An 18,647-nucleotide genomic window follows, 5' to 3' on the forward strand; every position below is an offset into this window, starting at 1 on the left:
GGAGGAGGAAGAAGAAGAGGGGTTGCGTCCAGAACCTCTCCGACCCCTTTGTCTCCCTCTATAGGACCTATAGAGGGGATTCTGCTGTTGTTGCTGCTGCTGCTGAGGCTGTCGGAAGGAGCAAAATGAAGACCTTCCGAAACCCCTAAACTTTTTAAGACCAAATCCTTTAGCAGGAGCTTGCAGACCCAAAGATTTAGCTGTTACCCCGCTGGCCTTAAATCTTTGTAGGGCGGAGTCCGCCTTTTCTCCAAACAATTTCTGTCCATCAAACGGCAAATCCACCAATGTGGCCTGAACGTCCGTGGAGAAGCCAGATGAACGGAGCCATGCCTGCCTTCTTGTGGCTATAGACGAGCCCATTATTCAGGCCACTGAATCTGCGGTATCAAGCCCTGATTGAATCACTTGTCTAGCAGCAGCTTGAGTATCTGCGACCACCTCCATGAAGGACGCCTTATCACCCTCATGCAGCTTAGGGGCTAATGGCTTCATTGAGTCCATTAAGGCATGCACAATAACGACCCAGCAAGCACGTGGCATTGGTAGACTTAAGTGCCATACTTCCTGAAGAAAAAGTTCTCTTAGCCACCTGGTCAACCTTTTTGGACTCCCTGTCCGCAGGAGACTGAGGGAACGCTCACAAAGCATGCATAGAGCAGGACGCCTGCACAACCAGGCTCTCTGGAGACGAGTGCGTAGAAAGAAAATCTGGATCCCCAGGTGCCACCCTGTATCTTCTCGCCACCTGCCTGGAAACCGCCGGAGAAGAAAGTGGTTTTCGCCATACCTCCAAAACGGGCTCCAAAATAGCCTCATTAAAAGGCAGTAAAGGCTCAGAAGTCGAAGTAGGTGAATACAACACCTCTGTCAGCAGATTAGATTTATAGTCCGCAGAGGGCAACTGTAAATCCAACAACTCTGCCGCCTTTTTTATAACCACATGATAAGGAATCAATTCCTGAGGTGGAGATGACCTAGATGAAGTATGCTCCCACTCTGGAGTCGTATCCAGGCAACTAGCCTCTTGTATCCCTCCAAACTCATCAGAGGACGTGTCCACTTCACCTACCTCCACTCTATACCTCTCCTCATCCAAGGCTCTTTATGCCTCCCTTCTTGACCGAATCCGTGGAGCCGGCGTCGTACGCGGCGTCGGTGGAACCAGAGGTGTAGGAGTTGGCGGCGCCAAAGACTGAGTCGGCGGCGCCGGACGCGGCGCCGATGGAGTCGGCAACGGCGTCGAGGAAGGCTCCGAAGCCTGACGAGCCAGCCTGAGTCGCGATGGATCCCCAGACGGCGCCGGAAACTGCCACGAAGGCGCCATCGGCAGAAAAGGCATAAACGGGGCCTGTGCATACTGCTGCGGTACCCCTAGAGCATACGCCAAAGGACCCACGGGACCAGTCGATGCACCGGATGGGAAGGCAGCCCGATTGAAGATTCCATACATGGCATTTAAAAAATGCGAAGAAACAGTACCTGGAGCCGGGAACTGTGGATAAGGAACCGATCCTGTATCCATCTGCGGAGTACCTGGCAACGGCGCCGCAGTGTCCTCTACCGGAGCCGAAGGTTCCTCAGACCCTGGAGAAGGCTCCTTCCTTTGTTCCTGCTCAACATCAGAAACAGACGACTCCACTGGAACCGGAGACGACGCCGGTGAAGGCGCCGGTGACTGCGCCGGGGACTGCACCGGTGACCGCGCTGGAGTCCGCTTCGGCGAAGGAGATCCTTCCGGAGACTTAGGAGAAGGAGACAAATCCTTACTTCGACGTCGTCGAGGCGAACCCGATCTCGACGCCTTGTTCTTAGAAGACCGGCGCCGAGAGGAATGCTTCCTTTTTTATGATGTTTCTTCGACTTCGATGACCTCGAAGTCGACGACTCCGGCCTCGACCTCTCCTTCTTTCTACCTCTCTTCTCCTTTCCGACTTTGGCCATAAAAAGCTTCGCCTTCCTCTCCTTCAACGCCTTTGGATTCATCCTCCTGCAGCTTGAACACTCTTCGACATCGTGGTCAGATGAAAGACACCACAAACAATCATCATAGGGGTCCGTCATAGACATGTGGCCCCCACATTCCCTACAGGGCTGAAAACCAGACTTCGTCGAAGACATTACAGATTTTCTCCAACAGTAACACCTAACAACTACAAAGTAGCAGGAGAGTACTGGAAAAACCGTTGCGCGTCGACGGCGCGGAAAAAGGGAACTGACGTCATCACGCCGACGTGGCTCTCTTATGGCTCCGGTGACGTCATATGGAGTCGCGAGCGGAGCCGATGCATTATGACGTCGTCCACGTCGGCGTAGAGAGCTGGGGGAAAAAGTTCAGTGGAATGCTGGCGCAGGGGATATTCACAAGGTGAGGATCCACTGGCAGATGTATCCATCAGAAAAGAAGCATTCTCTTTGACGACATGGAGAGTGAGAACATCTCTAGTATCTATGAATGTCCTACCATTAGCTCAGCAACCTGTTTCAACACAAGTTCATGCACATGACCTATGGATTACGAATGGGCCAAACTATACAATGGACAGGATAAACATTCAATACTAGTCTTGTGTACTCCACATGAAATGCCAGGACTTACAAACTTGTCTGAACTTTTATACCAATCAAAGTGCCTATGATTTTAACTTATTTACTCTGAAGATCTGCTAACTCTCTCAAATCTTCCTCATGCTGATGACTTTCAAATGGTACTGACTTTCATTACCTCAACAATCTACAATAAAGGGTCTACAACTGTAATTTAATTCAAGCTATTCTTCCGACCCTGTTCATCCTTTCCTTGAAGAATCCACAAGACTACACTTGCCCTCTCTATGACCTTCAAAATCGAAGGGCTCATCAACTTACACAACTCAGCTTTTTTGCTTTCTTATGAGGTACTGGGATAAAGGCTGTTAGTCTTTTTAGGCCCATTCTATCCCTGTTTTAACTCTACTGGAATGGGCAAGTGTAATTTTCAGAGAAACAATACTTCAATGACATACCTTCAATATGCTCCCTTATGAAGGGATCGTCCATGATGTTGCTGTGATTTGTTTTGAGGATTTTCTCAAACTCTGTGATGTCATTATTCTGATAGGCACTTCAAGGGGTTAAAAGATAAGATAAATGTCAAGTCACAGTTTCAAACAATAAGGGGCCATATAAGAGTGATGGAGAAGTCTGAGAAACCAAAGACATTGAGAGGCATGGTTTAGAAATCAGAAGATAGAAACGGTCATGCTGTGGTTTTTCTTTTTATCTAAACATAACATTCATTATTATTCTATAAACTAGAATAGTGTATTTCTGCTTTAACTAAAATTGTAATTGCATTTGTATAGTGCTTACTACCCCTGACGAGTCATCAAAGCGTTTTTTCGGCAAGTAGCATGCTACTCTGGAACGCAAAAAGGATTAGTGGTGAATTAGTATTGAGAAATATGAAATTAACTTGAGTGGTGGACATGTTAGTTTGTTATTTGGAGTAAAAAGGATAGTAGTGGGATAGAAAAGGGAAGGATCGGGAACTTTTTGTTTTTTGGGGGGCTCATAGCAGTAATAGGTTTGGGATGAGTAAAGAATTCAGCAAGGTTTGTTTGGAAGATCTGAATAGTAAAAGAGGTATGAGATGATGCAAGGAGGGGTAGAGGAGGGAAGTCTCTAGAAAGGGTTATTTTGGGGATCATAGTACTAGAATGGGGTTTGGGATGAGTGAGAGAGAGTGGAGGTAGATAATATATTAACAGAAGTATAGGGTGAGAAGTAGGGTAGTGCGTTGGAAAGAATAGTAGAATGAGGTCGGAGAGGAGTCAGAATGGAGGTAGAGGATATATTGAGAGAGGTGGAATGTGAGCTATAAAGTAGTGCACAAATGTGCACTTTACCAAGAATTAGTTATTATGAGAAACTAACATTCTTACCTTACTAAATTTGTCATCGCTAGAATCTCTGGATCATTTTTGTACGGCTTAGCCTAAACAATAAAATACATTTTAGTTCTACAAGAATGAATAAACAAGGACTTGTATAAAAAGCAGCAATTTTAGGTAATAGTTCTACCTCCTGAGAGTCAAATGGATTTATTCCAGACTTCATCAACATATTTGCTAGGACCAAATATTTCAAGCAAGTAGTTCGTCTGGGACTTCCCGACTCATCGTAGTTCTTAAAGGCTTCAAAGAAATCAGTGTGTGCCTTTTCAAATTCTCCTTCTCTTAAGTGCATTTTACCTCCACATTCTGATGAAAGAAAGGTACAACATCAATTGCAGACAACATTTCTTTACTTGGAATTCAGTTGGACAATTTTAAGTAAAATATTTTCAACCAACCCTGGACATTAAAGTCTACCACGATAAAGAAAATTTGTTTTCAACATCTCTGTGTACATTTTGAGATCAATACTTATACACAGGCCTCAAAGTGTACAACAGCAATAAGTTAAGAGGAGAAAAAAAACATTTACAATAAGTATAAAGTGGATATTCTGACTTGAAAGATTACTGTTGCTGCTGATAATTGAACTATTCTACTTAATGGTACTCTTTCTTCCAAATTGGAATATTTAATCTAGAAACAGAATCAAACATATTTTTATCACAGGCTTACGTCACCGAATGTAATATGCTTGTGCTTCCTACTCATTTGTTTCCGTAGCCCTTTATCTGTGTGCAGATTTTCCCTGTACATGGTTGAGTGTCAAAGTGCAAACCCAAGAAATGGCATTGAGACCATTTTAAGATTTGTTTTTTGTACATTGTCTAAAATAGAATACTGGAGAATTAGTGTATTGTATTTACTACCAGCAAAGAACGAGAATACACTTTAAATATGTAAAGGTGCAATTTCCACAGGTGGTACAACATTGTAGTGCTCTAGGTAGACCACAGACAGCACTAAAATAGAAAACAATGTTTAGTTCACTCAGAAAAGGCCAATTCAGAATGATTTACCCAAGCTTTTACACAAAGCACTAGTCTTATTGTGAAGTGGCAGAGTACCAAGTGTCTCCAAATCCTAAAGTTAAGTACTGACTTGCGGTTATTTCTTGAACACTATATTTTTTACATCGTTTACTTCCCTAAATATTAATGATCTTGGGGAGGGGACTTCAATTGCGTTTTGGACCCTGCCTGCAATCGCTTTAGGCGTCCTCCTCGATGCCCATCTGAAGCTGCAAGTGCAACAGCAGAAATACCAAACCAATTATGCTTGCTAGACCTTTGTAGATAGCATTCCACCGGCACCACAGGGTTCACACACTCCTCTGCCGCTTACGATATTCACACCCAAATAGATTTCTGTCTGATATCTAGGAGTCTATTCTCCTGGGTTATCACCGGTGACCCCCTCCCATGACATAATTCGGATTATCTGGTTTTGCTGGACATCTAACTACCTACCAGGAAATTTGCACCATTTATTTGGAGATTTCCACCATACTCCTTAATGTACCCTGTCTGTAAGGCTGACATGGCATCATCTATAAAGGGGTTCTTTAAGGACAACATAGGCTCGGTAACTAGTTTTGCCACCGTTTGGTAGGTCTTTAAGGTGTTAATTAGAGGTATGACATTTTCAAAGCATACAGGAGTGTTACGCGCCATAAGAGACACATTATCAAGATTAGAAAGGAAGAAAGAGCAACTAGTGCGAGCCCATTAACACTCAGGCAACACTAAACTCCATGAGGATATCAAAAAGGCACTGAAGGAGTACCACAACACGGTTAAGTGAGGTTAAGCACCTCAGCAAATACTCTCTCGCTCAGGTTTATGGTGAGGGAGAGCGCCACAGAGCTACTCTGGCAGCGTTGCTGCAGCCTGAAGAGAGGCAGGTACAATTATTGAACTGAAGGATGAAGACGGCCGCCCGTTACATGATGCGAGCTTAATTGCAGAGAGGTTTGGTAGATATTACGCTGAGCTATATAGTTCATAGATATCCCCAGACGATGAAGCAATTAAAGAGTACTTGGAACATATCCAAATGACATGGCTTACAAATCCGCACAGAGAACACCTTTTTTCCCACTTAATCCTAGAGAAATTGTACAGCACTTAAGGCAATGCGGGTGGGGGCGCACTTCGAATAAACGGCCCTACGGTGGCCTTCTATAAAGCTTTTCAGGAATTGCTTATACCTCACCTAGTCACTCTGTGCAAGGAAATGGTTAAAGCCTTTCTTATGCCCCCATCTATGAGAGAAGCATTAATCGTTACACTCCTGAAACCTGGAAAACCCCTGGATAATTGCTCTTCTTACATACCCTTATCCCTACTGAATGTAGATACGAAGCTCTTTGCCAAAACATTAGCTAATCGACTTTCCCCCTTAGACTCATTGGTGGTCCGCCCAGAGCAGGCTGGCTTTGTTCTGAGCCTGAGTTCTGGGACCATCCAAAGAGTGAACCCAGATGTCAGAGCTGCAGCAGTCTTTTTAGATGCCGAAAAGGCTCTTAACTCTGTAGAGTGAATATTTATGAAGGTGGTGCTTCGCCACATCGGGATTGGCAAGGTGTATCTCCAGTTAGTCACAGTTTTATACACAGCCCCAGTGGTCAGGATAAGACTGGGCAATATTGCCACCTCCCCTATTGTGATCTCGAGGGGGAAACAACTGTGGTTCCCACTGTCCCCTTCTTTATGCACTGGTGGCAGAGCCCTTAGCCTGTGCCTCCAGGGAGTACTATGGACATAGGGGGCAGGGATTCCCAAGTTATCGCTTAATTGTCTCGACATATGACACGCTGCTTTATGTCCGAGAAGCATCTCACCCCTGTGCTCACTGAGGTTGTCCATTTGGCCAGCTAACAGGCCTCAGGGTTAATTGTGCGATATCTATACTTTTCCCCCTATTTCCATCCATAACTCCAGTGAAATTAGACTTCCCATTACAGTGGACTAGGGATTCAGTACGGTATTTAGGAATACAAATTCATACAGAACCCGGAATAGTACTATCAGACAACTATGAGAAAGTAACTTACAAGCTCAAAGAGGATATTGGCCAATGGATCAGATTACCCTTCTCATTGATCAGACATCTCACTTATGAAGATAATAGTCCTCCCCAGATTTTTGTTCCTCTTTCAGAATATCCTGATGCGACTTCTGCGCCAAATATTAGACACTCTCTGTTCACTGATGAGTAAATTGGCCAGGGACAGTAAGCAGCCAAGGGTTAAATCAGATACTCTTACCTTGCCATACACTATGGGCGGGCTAAATGCACTGGATCTCGAGTTGTACTATAAAGCAGCACAGGGCTCACAAGCACATTCCTGGATACATGACCCACAGGAATTACGCATCTGCACACTGAGAGAGAAGCTGCTGACCCGGATACTCTCCCTCAGGTGCTCTTTAGGGCCAAGTTTGGACGACTTTGTATTCTGGATTCTTTCAACTCAACAGTACATGTGTAGCGAAATTTACTGGAAAGATATGCAGGAGCTTTGATATACTCCCCACTGACTTCACTAGAATGGTGTTCTTGGTTTCCGATGGGGAGAGAAAGGGATGTCTCCCAAAAATTGCAGACTCTAGGTCTATCTAAGATGAGCGATTTCTTTCACCACTGGGTAGTACATACATGGGAGGGCATTTTAGAGGAGAGACGTGAACTTTTGACTCTCACCCAATATCAATACTTCAAAGCCCAACACGCATTATGCGACCTCCTGAGTGAAGATATGCAGGAGCCACTGGAGATACCAACACTTTCACCACTTCCGCTAAGCTGGTTACCTAAATGTATAACCTTGCACAGGAATCTAGGAGACCACGCTTAATGAAAGCTCGCCATGACTGACACTAAGACCTAGACCTAGGTATAGATGACAAAAGCTGAAAGTATTATACGAAGTGACAAGACACATCTCTCTAAATGGTAGACACCGATTAATCCATTTTAAATATATCAATAGAATGTATTACACACCTGAGAGGCTCTGCCGGTACGGACTACGTGATTCGGCGGTATGTCACCATTGTGCCGAACAAGAGGCTGGCTTCTTGCACATAGCTTGGTATTGCCCAAGGATTCTAGAGTTCTGGGGGAAGATCTTTCGCACCTTGAATGAGATTACGGGTCTCTCCCTTGAACCTAGTCAGTTTCTCGCCTTATTGGGACATGACATAGGAGTTGACAAAAGTGTAAGGAGACGAGTTGCGATAGGCCTGCTGCTTGCTAAACGCAGATTTGCAATGCGTTGGGCTTAAGGCCCAGTACCGACCATAGATGATTGGACTATAGATATGCTCTACTGCAACACACAATCGGACACATATAGTGAGTTAATCCCTTCACAGAACCGCCCGAGTATTTAGGAACATCCCTGACACATTTCGGCAGCACATGGGTTGACTGTATAAGCATATGTGGGAGGCGAGCTTGTGCATGTTATCCATACCCATCATTGAGATCAGTGGCTCTGAATGTATCCACTAATCAACTGTCGGAACCTGGTTGTGATGACTGATTTAATCGTAGTATGAACTATACATTGTGTATTGTCGCCGCTGTGTTGCACTGTACCCAGTCAAAGAGAAAATACAACTGTATTTTTTTGTTAAAAAAAATATATATATATGTATATATATTACACAACAAGAGTTACCCCTTTGGATGAGCCAAACACACAGGTAGGTACAGTTCATCGTGTTTTAATTCAGGAAGCTGCAACATGGAAGGTGAACATCTCGCAACTATTCAAATGCCTGTATATATATTAATGAACTACCAACCTCTAATTACCCCCATGATGAGTGGATGAGGGATTGCAGACTTAATGTGCAAGGACTGTTCATATAGTGCTTTAAGTTTTTTGTTGTTTTTCTGTGCTGTGTACATCTGAATTTCCAAAGCATAAATTTCTAAAAGCTGTGTGCCCTTTTTAAGGTCATCTTCTCCATCGTCAGTCTGGAAATGGGGAAAACAGAAAATGAAATTTGCAGATAAATATCTCTCGTAGGAGTACTGTTTGCATTTGACAAATGAATGTTAACATATTAAACAGAAAGCCATCACTTATCACCCACTAGTTCTGTAGTAATGTTTAATTCTGATCTAGATGAGGAGTGTGCCTGATGTAGCTGTACACCAGAGACCTCCCAACACTGGACTCCAACATCACAATAAACTCCATCTAATTCCATTAAAAACATCACAGGAAAAGTATACTATGGCGCAACAACAAGATCAAGATCGCACTCAAATTGAAAGACTAGGAAGACAAAATCCTCCCTTCTCTGTATAACAAAGTTTATAGAGCAGCAAACAAGCCTTCACCACTCATATAGTAGATGCACACTGCCCATCAAAGAGGAATAAAGGATCCTTGCAAAATGTGACTCAGAGTGTTTTAAATCTGAGATACCCCAATCATAAGCCTTCTGTGATGCAGTTTATCACGAACATTGAAGAACCAGAAAGGCACCTCAAGAAGAGAGCATAAAGTATTCCACATACAAGTGATAGGACCACTAGGAACTAAGACTCAATCCATCAACAATCTCTTAATTCCTTCAACTCACTCTCAGAAAAGGAATTCTGAAATTGTATCAAAACAAGCAAACCTTCAGGTCCCCAATGGATCCAACTCAACCAAGCATCTTCAAAAACATTCTGAATGCTTTTAGCAGATGGGTACCCAAGAACAACTATAGACCAATTTCGAATGGCACTTTCCTGGAAAAATTGATTGAGGGAGCTATTCTTCACGCTGCACTTTAACTTCACTGAAAATGACTTTCTCTCTGTTCAATACTCAGGATTTATACAGTGCAGAGGTACAAATCAGCCCAGATATCCATCTAGGATGACCTAAAATATACTAAGGTCAAAAACTGCGTTGCAGCCCTCCTGCTTCTAGATTCAGTGACAGCTTTTGAAAGGCCCACTACCATTTTTACATAATTACTCTGACTAGAAAGTCTTGGCCTTTGCCGAATCAGTCTGAAATGGATTGTCTCTTTCTTCAAAGGCAGACAAAACATGGTAAACATCCTATTGTTTTTTTTATTAGTTTCTAAAAAAAAAAATACAAACAAAATGTATACTACAGGCATAAATCGAGCTGTGACAAGAAGCATAGATGTAAATCTTAAACATCAAAGTACAGTATTTTCTGCCAAATGGCAAAAGATCGGGTCTAAGCATACGTATAAAAATAGATGGGGAATGAATATGCTACTTACCAGTATGCATCTGTTCTTGGCATGTAGGGCTGCTGACATTCATATCTGTGCATAGATCGCCGCCTAGTGTTGGGTCCGGATGTTTGCACGTTGTTGTCCTGGAAGAGTCTTCGAAGTATCCTTGGATAGGTGACTCCTCCCCTGGACTACAGTGCGCATGGGCATCCTCTCCATCCTCAGATTGTTTTTCGCCATTGTGGCAGTGATGGAGTAGATACAGAAAGTGATGACCATGCTTGCAATAATTCTGAGAGCTGCAGCTGCGACAGGCGCCGGGGAGGAGGGAGGGCAATATGAATGTCAGCAGCCCTACATGCCAAGAACAGATGCATACTGGTAAGTAGCATATTCAGTTCGAGGCATGTGGGCTGCTGAATTCATATCTGTGCATAGAATACATAGCAGTGCCCTCTATTGGCGGCGGCTACCTGTGCCAGCTACAGCGGTCTGAAAAAGTGTTTTGAGAACAGCCTGTCCTACAGCTGCCTGCTGTTTTGACTGCACATCTACGCAATAGTGTTTTGTAAATGTGTGTGTAGTGGACCATGTGGCTGCTCTGCATATATCATGCAGGGGAATATTTCCTAGGAAGGCCATGGAAGCCCCCAACTTGCGTGTTGAGTGGGCTCGTGGTGGAATAGTTAATGTGCGTTTTGCCTTTTGATAACAGATTTGAATACACTTAACTATCCATCTGGCTATCCCTGCTTTGGAGATGGCGTTACCTTTGTGGTGTGGGGCAAAGGCAACGAACAGTTGTTTTGTCTTCCTGAAGGGTTTAGTCCTGTCGATGTAGTACATGAGGGCCCTCCGTACATCTAGTGTATGTAATGCCCTCTCTGCAACAGTTTGTGGGTTTTGGAAGAAAACGGGCAGTTCAATAGTCTGGTTCATGTGGAACTGCGATATTACCTTGGGCATGAATTTGGGGTTGGTACGTAGTACGACCCTGTTGGCGTGAACCTGAATAAATGGCTCTTGAACGGTTAGTGCCTGGAGTTCACTAACTCTTCTTAGAGAAGTGATCGCTACCAGGAAGGCTACTTTCCAGGTAAGGAATTGAATCTCGCATGAGTGTAGAGGTTCAAAGGGTGGACCCATCAGGCGTGTGAGGACCAAGTTGAGGTTCCACATTGGAGCCGGTGGGTGACTAGGTGGAATGACTCGTTTGAGTCCTTCCAAGAATGCTTTGATGGCAGGCACTCTGAAGAGAGAGAGGTGCTGCCTGGTTTGCATATAGGCTGATATTGCGGTCAAATGGACACGTATAGAGGTGTACGCCAGATTGCATCGGTATAGGTGTAAGAGGTAACATATGATGTTGTGGATGGATGCGTCCAGCGGGTTAATGTCATTATTACCGCAATAAATGACGAACCGTTTCCATTTGGCTGCATAGCAAGCTCTTGTAGTGGGTCTCCTGGCCTCCTTGATGATGTCCATACAGTCAGGTGGCAGATTGAGATAGCCAAACTCTAGGACTTCAGGAGCCAGATCGCCAGGTTCAGCTGTTGCGGATCTGGGTGCTGAACCTCTCCATGGTTCTGCGTCAAATGCGCGGGTTTGATCCGCAGCCTTTGATGCGGTACCACGGAAAGTTCGAGGAAGGTGGTGTACCACGGCTGGCGTGCCCACGTGGGAGCAACTAGGACGAGTGTTAGGGAGTGTTGTCGGAGTTTGCGAGCCACCAGCGGTATCAACGGTGCTGGGGGAAAAGCGTACGCAAATTTGCCGGACCAGTTCATCCATATCGCATTGCCCTGCGACTGCGGGTGTGGGAATCTGGCGGCGAAGCTTTGGCATTTTGCGTTTTCGCTTGTCGCGAATAGGTCTATTTCTGGGTGACCCCACTGCTGGAAGTACGGCTGGAGTACCGATGGGTGTAACTCCCACTCGTGCATCTGGTGGCTGTGTCTGCTGAGCAGATCCGCCATCTGGTTGTCCTTGCCGGGGAGGTGTTCCGCCATGAGGAACATGTTCCTCTGAATGGCCCACTTCCACATGCTCTGAGCCAGATGAGACAACTGTGGAGAGTGTGTCCCTCCCTGCTTCTGTATGTAGTACATTGCGGTCATGTTGTCCGTCCGGATCAACACGACCTTGTTGCACAGATGTACTTTGAAAGCCTTCATGGCCAGGAAGATTGCCATCAGTTCCAGAAGGTTGATGTGCATCTTCTTCTGTTGTGTCGTCCATAGTCCCTGCACTGTGTAGTGGAGTACATGAGCTCCCCATCCCTGGAGAGACGCGTCCGCTGTCAGTACTATTTGTGGAACAGGCTCTTGGAACGGTCGGCCCTTGCAAAGGTTTTGTGGATTCCACCAATGCAGAGAGTTGTATGCCCGACCGCTCACCAACACTAGGTCTTTCAACTGTCCTTGAGCCTGATTCCACTGACGTGCTAGGCACTCCTGAAGTGGGCGCATATGTAATCTCGCGTGCGGGACTATGAAGATGCAGGAGGCCATCATGCCTATCAACTGCATAAACACTCGCGCTGGAAGCGAGTGGTTGGGTCTGAACTTGGAGATCAGCGCTTGTATGCCGTTGATCCTCACTAAATTTGGCTGAGCTGTGGCCGCCAGAGTGTCTATAGTCGCACCTAGGTACTGTTGTACGTGTGCGGGCTGGAGATGAGACTTTGGGTAATTTAGTGAGAATCCCAGACTGTGAAGAAGGTGAATGGTACGGGACACGTGGCTTGCACATTGCTGGGCTGATCTCGCTTGAACGAGCCAGTCGTCTAGGTAGGGGTAGACGTGTATGTGCTGTCTCCGTAAATGTGCCGCCACCGTAGCTAGGCACTTTGTGAAAACCCTGGGCGCTGTTGTCACGCCGAAGGGAAGGACTTTGAACTGATAGTGCTGCCCCTGAACCGTGAACCTGAGGTATTTTTTGTGTGAGGGGTGGATGGGTATGTGAAAATACGCATCCTTGAGGTCCAGTGATGCTAGGAAGTCTCCCTGCTGGAGAAGCGGAAGGACTTGCTGTAGAGTGAGCATGTGAAAGTGCTCCGAAAGAATGTACTGGTTCAGGGGTCTCAGGTCTAATATAGGCCTGAGCGACCCGTCCTTTTTTGGAATTAAGAAGTAGAGGGAGTAAACCCCCGTGCCCCGCTCGTGGACGGGTACGACCTCGATAGCGCCTTTTAGAAGCATACTTTCTACCTCTTGCTGTAAGAGCGTCAAGTGCTCTGAGGACATAGGACGGTTTCTTGGTGGTATTGTGGGTGGAGTGGAAGTTAACTCCAGACAGTAACCGTATTTTATAATATCTTTGACCCACCTGTCCGTGGTGATGGAGTTCCACGTGGACAGGAACCGTTGTAGCCTTCCCCCGACAGGTGTTATGTGGTCGGGAGGAAGGGAGAGGGCGTCACTGCTTGTTCTTGGGGGAGGACCTGGTGTTGCCGTAGCCACGTCCTCTGCCCTTGGTACTGGAGCCACGATAGCCACCTCGGGTGTTCTTATCGTAGGTGGTCTGCGTATTACCCTTGTTATATGTTGGTTGTGACCCCTGTCCTCTGCCTGCTCCCTTGTTTCCGGGGCGACGAAAGGAGCCGCTCCGAAAGGACTGAGTTTGTAGGGCGCCCATGGACTTTGCAGTGTCCGTGTCCTTTTTTATCTTCTCGAGGGTGGCGTCAACCTCAGGCCCGAACAAAAAGTCGGGGTTGACGGGCTGATTAAGGATATTGTTTTGTACCTCAGGCTTGAATCCTGAGATACGTAGCCAGGCGTGACGTCGTAGGATGACGCTAGTGTTGATGGCCCTGGCAGCCGTGTCAGCAGCGTCTAGTGCACATTTGATGGCAGCATTTGTGAGTAGCTGTCCCTCTCTGATAAGGATTTCTGCACCTTCTTTGTAGGGGTCAGGGAGGTGTTGAAGGAGTTGCTCCATTGTGTCATAGTGCGCCCTATCGTAGCGAGCGAGGAGCGCTTGAGTGTTAGCTATGCGCCATATGCTTGCAGCTTGTGCGGCAACTCGCTTGCCGGAGGTCTCCAGCACCTTGGACTCCTTGTCCGGGGGAGGAGCGTCACCCGTTGTCTGCGAGTGTGCCCTCTTGCGGGCATTCGCCACAACGATGGAGTCGAGTGGTAATTGTCCTCTGATGTAAGTAGGATCCCCAGGTGCTGATCTGTATTTCTTATCGATCCTGGGGTTTATCACTCGTGCCCTGGTGGGTTCCCTGAAAATGTCAGTGGCTGGCTTAAGGACCCCCTTCAACATTGGCAGAGTCTTTACATGTCTTTCTGAGGATGCAAAGGTGTCCATTAGAAAGTCATCTTCGATGATATCAGAGTGAAGCTGTACATCATGGTTGTTCGCCGCCCGTTCAATCAGAGCGTTGAACGCCGCAGTATCCTCTGTGGGTGACGTTTTTGCCCCATATAGTTGTGGGTCCTGTGCATCAAGAGGTGCACTGGGGTCTGCAGGGTCGCCCCAAGTTTGGTCAGGGTCCTGCTGGTCATCAGGGTCCGTGTCCACATGGTAGGGGACTTGTTCACCCATGTAGTCCTCCAATGCATCCGTGTCGGAGCGTGTGGGGGAGGCCCGGTGTGGATCCTGGTAGGGTGAATGAAAGGGTTCATACAGGAGAGGTTCTGTGTCCACAGGCAGCTTCCTCTTTAGCGGGATCCTGAAAGGTTCCAATGGCGGTTCCGAAGTTATCCTTCGGTCGTGGAGAATCATCCTGCCAGTGTCGGCGTCGATGACGCGTGACGGAGACGGCTCGACAGGCGTAACCGCAGTTTTGGTGGCCTGTGTCCTGAGTTGAAACGCCTTCGGGATTGTGGATGGAGGCAAGCCGAAGGTAATGCTGGTCGGCACCGATGAAACCGCTGGATCGATCGAACCCGACTGGTCCTGGAGGGCAGCCTTGGTTTTGCAGCCTGGCATTGCGCCAGGCCGTACTCGGGGCGCCTTAGAGGTCGTGGCCCCCGCCAGGGTCGTCGAGGCGGCTGCAGATATCTTCTGCGCCCGTGGTGCATCGAGCCGAGGTGCGGAGATCACCGTCGACGTCTTCGACACGTGAGGTTTCGGTGTCGTTGAGGGAGTGCTGCGAGGCGTAGCAGGCGGGACGGCCCTCGGTGTCGGTGGCGTCGACGCCGGTAACCGAGCAGGTTTTTCGGCGCCGATGGCCTTCTTCCGTTTGTCGACTCCCATGTCGCCCGTCTCGAGTTCGGCACCGAAGTCCCCCTTGGTGCGGTCGGCGCCGACACGGTGCGCCGGCGTCGAAGGTGTTGAAGGCCTCGATCCGACTAGCGCCACTTTCAGTTTCGGTTTCGTAGGAACCTGAGCAGCTTTCGGTTTCGGTTTCGTGGAAGGGAAACCAGCTGGCTTAAGCGGTAATGGCTGCCGCTGAACGTCCGAGGCCGGGCCCGAGGGCGGGGCCGAAGGACTGCGTGATAGGTCTCGGGTAAGGCCCGAAGGCGATCCCTCGACCGGAGCCATAGTCTGTGGCACTGGTGAATTCTCGGTTTGAACCGGTAGGCCTTGTTCATCATCGGAGCTACTCTCTTCGGCCCCTAAGGCCTCCTCGTCGTCTCCTACCTCGGTGTCGTCTTCACCTCTGTGGAAGAGTGACTCGTCTGCCTCGTCCGATCCGGGTTCTTGGTCGGAAACGGGACTGGAGGGTAAGACTTCTACTTCTTCGACGTCGTCCGCGTCGTCGAAGATGTCAGCTGGGGCCGGTGCCGCGTGCTGCGCTTCGAGCCTCGCCGCTCGACGATTCCGCAGAGTCTTCTTTGAACGGAACCGGGCACAGGCCATACATGTCGACTCGTCGTGGTCCGGCGAAAGGCATTTGTTGCACACCGGATGGACGTCGATGTGTGGGTACTTCGCATTACATACCGGACACCTTTTGAACGGCGTCCTCGATTCCATCGTCGAAGTAGTTGATGGCCAGGTAAATGCGAACAAAGTCGGTGCTGAAAGTTAGTAAACTAACAGAGAGTATCGAAAACCGATCGATAAACAGTACCGACGCGAACTAAAGGCCTTGTGGCCTCGACAAAATTTTTTCCTAACTTGAGCTAAGATAGCACATCCGAACCCAATGGCGGAAAAAAACAATCTGAGGATGGAGAGGATGCCCATGCGCACTGTAGTCCAGGGGAGGAGTCACCTATCCAAGGATACTTCGAAGACTCTTCCAGGACAACAACGTGCAAACATCCGGACCCAACACTAGGCGGCGATCTATGCACAGATATGAATTCAGCAGCCCACATGCCTCGAACTACTTTAAAACTTGCCTATCACCCCCATAGCAAGACCATGTACAATAAGGTTCCATACAGTCACAGAAATGACAGGTCTTCAGGAATGCTTATTATTACATATCACACTTTCACCCCACCATCTTTCCATTGAGGAGCCTTAGCTTCAGCTTTGCCATCTAGGTATTGTCTAAGTGGGCCCCAAATTGCTCTGGGTCTTGCAAATCGATGTATGCTTCTGCCATCTCAGCACAGGATCTTTCAACTAGTCTTTCAGTTTAGGGGGCAATCCTTTCATCCAACATCTTAACAGTCTGGGTTTCACCAAAAGTATCAGCACCACTGCCAGATTCTTGGTTGATGTAAGGGAGGGGGCAATTTACCTGCGAGTCCAGTATCTTTTCATTGGTTTGTGTAATTTCAGATCAGTAAACATTTACAGGTGGGCACTCCTCTGCTAAATGAAAGAATCTGTCTGGGCCGCTGGAACATCTCACACAATCTGAGTTTAGAGGGAGTCTCTTCTATGTAGAAAGCTTGGGGAGCAGTATAATCTATTCAGAAATGTAAAGTGTATGAGTCTGTGCTTTATGAATACAGACTGAGTTTGACTACAACAGTATTTCTATACTCCGGCATAAGGATTATGTTACTTACCCTGTAAGCATCTGTTCTTGACATGCAGTGCTGTAGATTCACATGCTGTGCATAGGTCTGCCATCTTGTGTTGGGTTCAGATGATCATAAATTGGTTTTCTTCTAAGAAAATTCTCGAGTCACAAGGTTATAGGACTCCTCCCATTGGTCACAGTGCGCATGGGCATCAACTTGTTTGGCCGCAGGTGGGTGAAAGGAAAAGGCTACTTCCCACAGTATGCATCTGTTTTTGGCATGTAGAGCTGTAGAATCTCATGTTATGCATAGATCGCCATCTAGTGATGGGTCCGGATTTTTGCACTGTTTTTGTTAGAAGAAATCTTTCCTGTCACGAGGTAGGTGACTCCTCCTTTCGGTGATAAAGCGCATGGGCATCAACTCCATACTTAGATTGTTTTGCTTCAGAGGGTGATGATGGAGTTAGTAAGAGTAGTAAAGAGAGATGTCCATGTATATTGTATCTAAATGAGATATTACTGCAACAGGTATAGGTTACCGGGGAGGCGGGTGGGTGCATGAGATTCTACAGCTCTACATGCCAAGAAAAGATGCATACTGTGGTAAGTAGCAGTTTCCATTCAAGGCATGTGAGCTGTAGATCACATGCTATGCATAAACTATATAGCAGTTATTTCCCAAGGTGGTGTCTAACCTGTAGCTCTTGCAGCGGTCTGAAATAGTGTACGTAAAACTGCCTGGCCCACACTAGCTTGTTGTCTAGCTAACACATCTATGCAATAGTGTTTTGTAAAGGCGTTTGGTGTAGACCATATTGCAGCTTTGCTAATGTCATTTATGGGTATATTTCCTAAAAATGCTATAGAGGCTCCATGTTTGCTAGTGAAATGCGCTCTAGGGGGAAGAGTTAATGTGCGTTTAGCTTTAATGCAGCGTATTTGAATGCACTTAACTAACCACCTTGCAATACCCGATTTTGATATTTGATTGCCTTTATGCGGTGGAGCAAAAGCAACAAAAAGTCACTTTGTTTTCCTGAAAGGTTTTGTTCTTTCAATGTAGTATAGTAATGCTCTTTTTACGTCTAATGTGTGAAGAGCCCGTTCTGCCACCGAATCTGGTTGAGGGAAGAACACAGGCAACAACAGATTGGTTGATATGAAAAGCAGAAATGACTTTAGGTAAAAATTTGGGGCTGGTCCTAAGAACCACTTTGTTTTGGTGTATTTGCAAAAATGGCTCTTGTATGGTTAGTGCCTGAGGCTCACCCACTCTTCTAAGAGATGTGATGGCTATGAGGAAGGCTACCTTTCAAGTGAGAAATTGTAGATCACAATTGTGCAATGGCTCAAAAGGTGGACCCATGAGTCTTGTAAGAACGATGTTGAGATTCCACACTGGAGCAGGCGTTAGTCTGGTGGGAATGGCTCTTTTAAGACCGTCCATAAATTCTTTAATAGCAGGTACTCTAAAAAGAGACAAATGCTGTCTGTTTTGCAGATATGCAGCAAGATGTAAGCGTATGGATCTGTACGCTAAATTGGAATGCTGTAGATGTAATAGATAACAAATTATATTTTGGATTGTTGTTACAGTAAATTACAAACCGC

At 46.7% G+C, this 18,647-nt stretch overlaps 1 protein-coding gene across 2 annotated transcripts in view; it reads right to left on the minus strand.

The window, feature by feature from the left end:
* COPS2 (COP9 signalosome subunit 2) overlaps positions 1-18,647 on the minus strand; it is a 289,702-nt gene that overhangs the window by 106,372 nt on the left and 164,683 nt on the right. For both annotated transcript variants that reach the window (XM_085644223.1, XM_085644221.1), the window contains exons 7-10: positions 8,750-8,924; positions 4,063-4,241; positions 3,924-3,976; positions 3,006-3,103 (exon numbers count right to left, since the gene is read on the minus strand). In XM_085644223.1, the coding sequence (XP_085500349.1) occupies positions 3,006-3,103; positions 3,924-3,976; positions 4,063-4,241; positions 8,750-8,924 (505 nt within the window). The remainder of the gene's footprint in view (positions 1-3,005; positions 3,104-3,923; positions 3,977-4,062; positions 4,242-8,749; positions 8,925-18,647) is intronic.

This window comes from Triturus cristatus, chromosome 3_1 (genome assembly GCF_964204655.1).
Source record: "Triturus cristatus chromosome 3_1, aTriCri1.1, whole genome shotgun sequence".
Taxonomy (NCBI): domain Eukaryota; kingdom Metazoa; phylum Chordata; class Amphibia; order Caudata; family Salamandridae; genus Triturus; species Triturus cristatus.